The sequence below is a fragment of the Natrix helvetica genome (assembly GCF_964273705.1).
Source record: "Natrix helvetica genome assembly, chromosome: 13".
NCBI lineage: Eukaryota > Metazoa > Chordata > Lepidosauria > Squamata > Natricidae > Natrix > Natrix helvetica.
In genome coordinates, this window is record NC_138557.1 from 4177989 (window position 1) to 4186919 (window position 8931).

Here is an 8931-nt window from a genome sequence, read left to right on the forward strand (position 1 = left end):
TGGGCCAGTCCCTCTCTCAGCCCGGCCCACCTCACAAGGTTGTTGTGGGGGGAAAAACAGAATGAGGAAGGTGCGTTGAACATGTTTGCCATCTTATTTGTAAAACTAAGAAAGGTGAGATACAAATAAATAAATAGAACCAAAGTCCAATGCTCTAAAATATCCATTATTTGCGTCACCAGTGGCTGGGGAACATGGGAATTGTCGCTCAATCTTCCACTCGCTGATTTGATTGCCCTTCTTGCCTTCTTGCAATGGTTTTAAGTGCATTTCAACAACCTTTGGAGAATCATCCAAAGACCTTGTTTTAGATGGCATGGCTGGTCTAGGGAAGAGAAGGACCAGGGGAGACCAGGAGATAGCAGTCTTCCAATATTTGAGAGGCTGCTACAGAGAGGAGGGGCTCAAGCTATTCTCCGAAGCATCTGAAGGCAGGACAAGAAATAATGGATGGAAACTGATCAAGGAGAGATTCAAAATGGAAATAAGGAGAACAATTAATCAGCGAAACAGAAGTTGCCTTCAGAAGTTGTGGGAGCTTCAACATTGGAGGCTTTCAAGAAGAGACTCGACTGTCATCTGTCCGAAATGGAGTAGGGTCTCCTGCTTAGGCGGGGGGTGGGGTGGACTAGATGACCTACAGGGTCCCTTCCAACTCTGTAAATCTGTAAGATGTCCAGTTTGAAGTTGGGTGGATCATCTAGAGCAGAAAATATTTCTCGTTTCATATTCTTCTTTCGCCGCAGCTCAAGTCACGTGACGAGGAAAACAAGTTGGATCAAGGTTTTTGTTTGCATTACCATGAAGAGTCCTTTATTCACACAATCCCGACAAAGCCTATTTTTCACGCTCCTTGCCACAACATAATATAGATTCATATTTCCAGCCAGTTGGTTATATAACCATCCAGGTGTTGTTTCCCATTTACAATAGCAAGAGGTAGAATAAGGAAGCCATCAGAAGCACAAGCAGAAGGCCATAAGAGATTATTTTATATCTTGGGGTCACGCCAACAAAATGGGTTTATAACTCGCTATTGTTTCTCCGTAATTGTCACCGAGGCGAAAAAGAAATATGACCACTCTTAAATCATTACAGGCAGTCCTCAATTTACGACGATTGAACCCAAAATTTCCATGGCTATGTGAAATGGTTGTTAAGTGAGATTTGCCCCATATTACGACCTTTCTTGCCACAGTGGTTAAGTGAATTATTACAGTTGTCAAATTAGGAAATTAGATAATATTGATATATGATATAGATAGATAGATAGATAGATAGATAGATAGATAGATAGATAGATAGATAGATAGATAGATAGATAGATGATAGATAGGGTAGGTAGGTAGATAGACAGACAGACAGACAGATCAGGTAGGTAGGTAAGCCAGGTGGGAATTTAAAAGGGTGTATTAGAAAGTGACACCCTCTCCCCAGGTCCAACATCTGGGCAGGGTATCCCATCCCCTGTCCTGCTCACATTTAGGTCTGAAACTCGAAATGTTAGAAAATGGGGGGGGGGGGGGGGGAGACCCTGTTCATTGTAGCTTGTTGCAAAAAATAGCTTCCTCCAGGAAAAGCCTATCTTTGCTCAACAGACTCCTTGGGCGATGGGTGCAAAAGGATTTAGGAGCATCTTTGCTTATCCAGCCCACCCCATTGTGGTTTCTCTGGCCAGTCTGTGTGCTTTTCTTTTCTTTTGTTCTTTTCTGTTCTGCTCTTTTCTTTTGTTGTTTTCTTTTCTATTCTGTTCTTTTCTGTCCTTTTCTATTTTGTTCTTTTCTTTTCTATTCTTTTCTGTTCTGTTCTTTTGTTCTGTTCTGTCCTTTTCTGTTCTGTTCATCTCTGCGCACGTGGCGCCCGATCGGTCCTCAGTTCCCCGCCAGCGTTCGAAAGGGGCGGGGTTGAGCGTCTCCCGCTCGATTCGCTCGGCTTTCCTCTGCTTCGGCCTGGCCTGGTCTAGCTCGGCGCTCCGCTGCCAGGTCTGGGCTGGGCCCCCTCATTCCGGAAGTGGGGGAGAACCGCGATCGTAGGCAGCGTCGGGCTTCGCCCCGCCGGTTCGTCCGTCTCCGTCATCATGTCTACCATGGTTTTCGGGTCGAAGAGCTTTAAGCCGAGGGCGCCGGACAAGGGCGCCTTTCCCTTGGATCATTTCGGTGAGGGGTGGGTGGGGGAAGTGCGCATGCGCGGCTCTTCTTTCCACAGACTCCCAGTGATGAGAACGCCCACCATAGAGGTGGCAAATCTAGAGCGTCGCCACCCCCCCCTCTATACACAGGGTGTCTCTGTGGCTTTAAGGCGTGTGGACTTCAACTCCCAGAATTCCCTAGTCAGCCATGTTGGCTTGGGAATTCTGGGAGTTGAAGTCCATACATATTTAAAGTGGCCCAAGTTTGAAAAATACTACAGGTAGTCCTCGACTTACAACAGTTCGCTTAGTGACCGTTCGAACTGGGGAAAAAAGTGAGCATTCTTCATACTTACGACCGTTGCAGCATTTCTCCCATGGTCACATGATTTATATTCGGACGCTCAACAATTGATTCACATTTATGACGGTTGCAGTGTACCGGGGTCACGCGATGCCCTATTTGAGACCTTCTGACAAACGAAGTCAACGGGGAAGCCAGATGGACCGGCATTGCTAATTTAACAACTGTGGCGATTCACTTAAAAACTCCAGCAAGGAAAGTCGTAAAATGGGGCAAAACTCACTTAGCAAATGTCTCACTTAGCGACCTAAATTTTGGGCTCCGTTGTGCCAAAAGAAAGAGTTGCATTTCAGGATGAGCCACGGTGTAGTTTGGGGTGAACATTTTTAGTCAGCCATAGCTTGTGAAACGGAATATAGAATAGCAGAGTTGGAAGGGACCTTGGAGGTCTTCTAGTCCAACCCCCTGCTCAAGCAGGAGATGCTACACCAGGCAAATGGATATCGTTGGATCTTCTTAAAGACTTCCAGTGTTGGAGCACCCACAGCTTCTGGAGGCAAGTTGTTCCACTGATCAATTGTTAGGAAATTCCTCCTTCGTTCTAGGTTGCTTCTCTCCTTGATCAGTGACTAGGTAGCCTGACTAGGTGGCTCAGTGGCTAAGACACTGAGCTTGTCGATCAGAAAGGTCGGCAGTTTGGTGGTTCAAATCCCTGGTACCTTCCCGTGTGTGAGCAGGGGGTTGGACTAAATGACCTCCAAGGCCCCTTCCAACTCTGTTACCGTTTACTGTTTCGTTTCCATCCATTGCTTCTTGTGCTTTGGAGAATAGGTTGACCCTCCCTCTTTGTGGCAGCCCCTCAAATATTGGAAGACTGCTTTCATGTCCCTTCTAGTCCCTTCTTTTCATCTCTCCTAGAACTTTCATCCTTTTTCCAGACTCCTCATCCTGCCTTTGGCGTACGTTACTCTTTTGGGGTTACTCTTAATTCCAGGCTTCTTGTACTTTTGCTTCTAAACGAAGACAAGCAAAACGGGGTGAGGTTTTTGTCTTGTTTTGTTTTGTGCAGGAGAATGTACGCTTTTCAAAGAAAAATTCATGAAGTGTCTGCAGGCAAATAACTTTGAGAACGGATTGTGCAGGCAGGAGTCGAAAGAATACCTCGAATGCCGGATGGAGAGGTGAGAACTGCTGAGGTTAATGGATGTTTGGCTCGCTCTGCACGAGTCCCGGTGGGCTAAATAAGCCCTTCAGACATCTGTGATCTGTGCAATCTCAAGACAGGGAGGCAAATTCACACACACTCACACTTTTTCCCTCTGGGGAATAAAGCTACTCCTTCTCCAAGAGTTAGTGTGAGTTGTACCGACATATACGTTATAATAATTATAATAATAATAATAATAATAATAATAATAATAATAATAATAATAATAATAATATTGTATCACAGCGGCCAGTAAATCCAGCGAAACAACTGGCCGCTGTGATACAATTGTATAATAATAATAATAATAATAATAATAATAATAATAATAATAATAATAATAATAATAATATAACCCTGGGTGGGGCCCGACTAGTAATCAATGCCAAATCTGGCGAAACAACTGGCCACTGTGATACACTTGAATAATAATAATAACAACAAGAACAACAATAAAAACAGAAACAAAGGCAGAATATAAGGAAAAACAGCTGGATGACAGATTAAATAGATGGAAAACCAAAGCTTTGCATGGACAACACTTGAAAAACATTGAAGGAAAATGTGATGACAACTTGACATGGACATGGCTTAAGATGGGAACCATCAAGAAAGAAATGGAAGGTTTAATACTGGCTGCTCAAGAACAAGCACTACAAACTAATGCCATGAAAGCGAAGATACAAAAATCCACTGACAACCCAAACTGCTGACTTTGCAATAACAAAAGTCGAAACTGTTTCACATTTATTTATTTATTTATTTAGATTTCTAGACTGCCCCCTCTCCCCGAAGGGACATTTAATATGTGAATGCAGCAAAATCGCACAAACTCAATACAAAGCTAGACACGACCAAGTTGCTAAATTAATCCACTGGTCATTATATAAAATATGTGATTTATCTGTATCCAGAAAGTCATGGGAACATAAAGTGGAAAAAGTTATCGAAAATGAGGAGGTGAAGATCTTGCGGGACTTTTGAATTCAAACGGATCGTCATTTGGAGCACAACACGCCAGATATCATGGTTGTCGAGGGCCAAAGAGTATAGTTTATTGATATCGCTGTTCCTGGAGATGCCAGAGCCGAAGAAAAAGAACTAGAAAAAATCATGGAATATCGCGACCTGGCCATCGAAACTACACAGCTATGGATGAAGCATGTAACAGGGATACCCATGTCCAAGAATTTTACAAGATACATCCACAAATTGCAGCTTCCTGCAACAACACCAGAGCAATTGCCAAAAACTGCGCTACTTGGAACATCTTATATTTTAAGAAGGTCCTTGGTTGATACCTAGGATGCTGGCAGCAAACCATATCAACCATTAGCACCTGTCAGTGGTATTTGTGATGCATTTTTGAATGTTCATTTGGCTGAGTTTCATGTCTAATGAATAAAAAATAATAATAATAGTAATGTAAAAAGCCAACATTGCTTTAAGAAAAAGGTTGACTCTCTTAGCAAGCGGGCTTCGCTGTTATATAGTTGCTGTCTTATGAATCACTGCCTGCCAACTGTCAAGTATCTATATTTTTATTCACAGAAGAAACAGAAATGTACTAATTAAAAGTAAATGCAAATGGGATTTGTAGGAAGCTAAATTCTCTTGTCCTGTACCATGTCATGGCAAGAGCTTTCTATAAGTTCTGGAATTTATCGTACATACACACACACTCTCTTGATATAATCCTTTGGTGTGTGTGTATGTGTGTGTGATCGCTTTTAGAGAGACTAAATTATTCAACAGTGGAAATGAACATGCCTAACTGTGCAGCTTTGAAGCCTTAACGATTTATTCAATCTTGTTTGATCTCTTCCAGGGAACTGATGGCCAAAGAGCCCCTGGAAAAACTGGGGTTTAAAGACCTAAAGGAAGAGAAACCCAAAGACCAGCCTCAGACAGTGCAACAAAATCCCTCCTGACCGTCAGTTCTGATCCCAGAATCTGCAGCCATATATATTGTACTTTGCGTTTCGTTTTAAGAGAAAGTTATTCTCGAAAAATGTCACCGAAATTCAGCAAACGGTGGATTTGAAGGCCTTCAGAAGGAGGATGAGGCTTGTTTTCCAGCTGTTTCAGTAGTTTTGGGATGGTTTTTCCCTTTAAACAAAAGAAAAGAAGATTGCGATGCCTTTGGATAGAATGTTTGGACTTGTGTTGATATTAGAACATTAAAAACGTAAGCCAATAATCGGAAGTGATGCTGTTAGATTTTTGGTACTCTGAACGGAGTTTTTATTCAAGATTTAGCCTTCTTTTTCTCTGTCCTGATAATGGGGAATGAGCCGGGCAGGATTCTGGTTCCATCAGGAGGTGTATGAATGTGTTTGCATAGAGGCAGTCCTCCTTTAGCGACTGACTTGGTTAGCGGCTGTTCATAGGGATGATGTTGGTGAAAAAGTGAGTTTGCAACCAAAACCTCCCATGGAAAACCTTCACAATTCAACAAAAGAGAGGAAAGCTGATCATAAGCCCAGTTGGGGATTCACTTAATGATCGAGTCCCTGGCCCCAATTGTGGCCAATAAAGAAGGACAACCTGTGTTGGGGAAACTGTGTAGGAATGTGTCTTGGAGTTCTTCAGGAGAAACAGCCCGTTGTGAGATAAATACACAAGGCATCCTCAAATTATGACAACAATGGGCCCCAACATATATAATATATAATATAACACAAATACATATACATACATACATACATACATACATACATACATACATACATACATACATACATATATATATATATATATATATATATATATATATATATATATATACACACACATACATACATACATACATACATACATACACATACACACACACACACACACACACACACACACACACACATATATGCTAGTTACTACTATATGCTAGTTACTACTTATTTGGGTTTAGGGATTTCTTTTCTTATTGAGTTATTGAGATGCATTCTGTGTTTTCGGGGGCGCTGCACCAAGGGAGGATCATGCAATTTCATTCGACACATGTTCATTGACAATAAAGTTTGAGTGATTGATTGATTGACAGAGGGTCGCAAAACAAGATCACATGATCCCCCCCCGGGGCACTGCAACCGTCACAAATACGAGTCAGTTTGCCAAGCATCTGAATTTTGAGTCGTCCATGTGAAAAATGGCGATAAGTCACTTTTTCCAGTGCCGTGGTAACTTTGGACGGTCACTAAGTGAACTGTCGTAAATCGAGGACTGCCCATAGAAACAGCTATTGGGAGTGGAGATGGGGGGGGGTGAGGAAAGGCATTCTGAAACTATGCAGACCATCTCTTGATTGTCCCTGGGAAAATAAGCAACATTTCTCGTTCTTAAAAGATTATGTGGAGAATTCCGCTCCAGGCGATCGCAGGACTCAAACCACGGTGGGAAGAATCCGGGCGTCACAATGGCTCCCTTTGACCAAGGCTGTCTAATTGGCCACAACCTGGATAATAAATGAGGAGAAATACTTAAACCTCCCCCCATCCCCATCCTAGGTCAATCAAAGGAGGCGGAGGGACAAAAATCCAGTTGCTCACCCTGTCTCTCTTTGCTGTTGGTCAAGTACAAGGAGCAAAGGAAATGCAAAAAGCGGTTGGCATCACACCTGATCTGTTTCCCCCCCTCCCCAAAAAGGACCAAACCTCTTCCCTACCCCCACCTCTGCTCTTTTCCTCTAGCGCAGACACCACAATGAAATGAGACGCCTTCCTCAACCAGCCCGATGTGGTTGTGTTATCCAAATGGGAGCCTAAGGTGTGTCAAAAGACCCTAAAGGTTGCCTTGTGATTTTGCATTTGTGTGGGAGTAAAGATAAAAGTTCCCCTCACATGTATGTGCTAGTCATTCCTGACTCTAGGGGGTGATGCTCATCTCCGTTTCAAAGCCGAAGAGCCAGCGCTGTCCGAAGACGTCTCCGTGGTCATGTGGCCGGCATGACTCCCAATGTCCTGGTGATTGGCCCAAAGTCAACCAGCTGATTTTCATGCCTAAGGCACGACTAGATAGAACTCACTGTCTCTAGGTGATTGACCCAAAGTCACGCTATTGGTTTCTGCGCCTAAGACAGGACTAGAACTCACCGTCTCCTGGTGATTAGCTGAAAGTCGCCCAGCCTGCTTTCCTGCTTAAGGTGTGACTGGAACTCAAAAGTCTCCCGCTTTCTAGCCGGGTGCCTTAATCACTAGATTAAACCGGCTTCCTTGTAATATTAATGAAATTAATAGATTAATTTCCTCCTGGGAGAAATCCTGATGGGGAAGCAGGAAAAAGGGATGAACTAATCTTGAGTCATGTCGTGTTTGCTTCAAGGCCAGTTCTGAGAGAAACACAATGATGCAAGTGAGGACACCAGGGAGAATCTTGCGGTAGGGGGGGAAAAAAAAGCCATCGGCGCTACTACTCTGTGTATCTTGGATCAATTTCAGCTGCTCTCTTTCTCTCTTCCTGATCGTTACACCCCCTGGTCCAATGCGATGGATTTCCCATAAGTTTGCAACAATAGGAAGATCAATTCTTTTATCGATTTAGCTTTCCTGCATCTCCTTTACTGGACCAAACATGAATTTGCAATGGTTTAAAAGAATCATTGGTAGCTTTACATTATGCAGGTAAAATGGTTTTACTTACATAAAGCCGTACAACAGTTTTATTTTATTGGTTGACTCATTTTATTATGGCCCCTGCCACTCAGCATCAATCAGGACAGGATGGATTTTTCAATATTGTTCAATAAATATTGTATCAATACATATCGTTCAATAAATACTGTTCAATAAACATTGTATCAATACATATTGTTCAATAAATATTATATCAATAAACATTGTATCAATAAACACTGTTCATTAAATATTGTATCAATACATATTGTTCAATAAATATTGTATCAATAAATATTGTATCAATAAATATTGTATCAATAAATATTGTATCAATAAATATTGTTCAATAAATATTGTATCAATAAATATTGTTCAATAATATTGTATCAATAAATATTGTATCAATAAATATTGTATCAATAAATATTGTATCAATAAATATTGTTCAATAATATTGTATCAATAAATATTGTATCAATAAAGTATTAATAAATATTGTATCAATAAACATTGTTCAATAAATCCGTTGGCCAGTTCCCAGGGGTGGGGGGGGGAGGGAAATACTTTTAAAGCCCCACCCGTTCTTTTATGGCGCAGAATTCATCAAAGAGCGGATCTCGTTCGGTAGAATTTCAGCTGGCTCAGGAACATTTCGTTAAAAAAGAAAGAAAATAAGAAT

General features: G+C 41.8%; 1 protein-coding gene across 1 annotated transcript; it reads left to right on the forward strand.

Annotated features, from left to right (window-relative positions):
* Positions 1–1963: 1963 nt before the first annotated feature.
* On the forward strand, positions 1964–5839 carry COX19 (cytochrome c oxidase assembly factor COX19). The gene is made up of 3 exons (XM_081965966.1): positions 1964–2156; positions 3502–3613; positions 5468–5839. The coding sequence occupies exons 1-3, from the start codon at positions 2078–2080 to the stop codon at positions 5568–5570; spliced, it is 294 nt and encodes a 97-aa protein (XP_081822092.1). The 5' UTR covers positions 1964–2077; the 3' UTR covers positions 5571–5839.
* The last annotated feature ends 3092 nt before the right edge of the window (positions 5840–8931 follow it).

What these genes read in the sequence shown, in the direction of transcription:
- COX19 (XM_081965966.1), top strand. Translation starts at nt 2,078, where the DNA reads ATGTCTACCATGGTTTTCGGGTCGAAGAGCTTTAAGCCGAGGGCGCCG. An exon ending in CTTTCCCTTGGATCATTTCG is followed by an intron (nt 2,157 to 3,501) that starts GTGAGGGGTGGG and finishes TGTTTTGTGCAG; the next exon opens with GAGAATGTACGCTTTTCAAA. An exon ending in CTCGAATGCCGGATGGAGAG is followed by an intron (nt 3,614 to 5,467) that starts GTGAGAACTGCT and finishes GATCTCTTCCAG; the next exon opens with GGAACTGATGGCCAAAGAGC.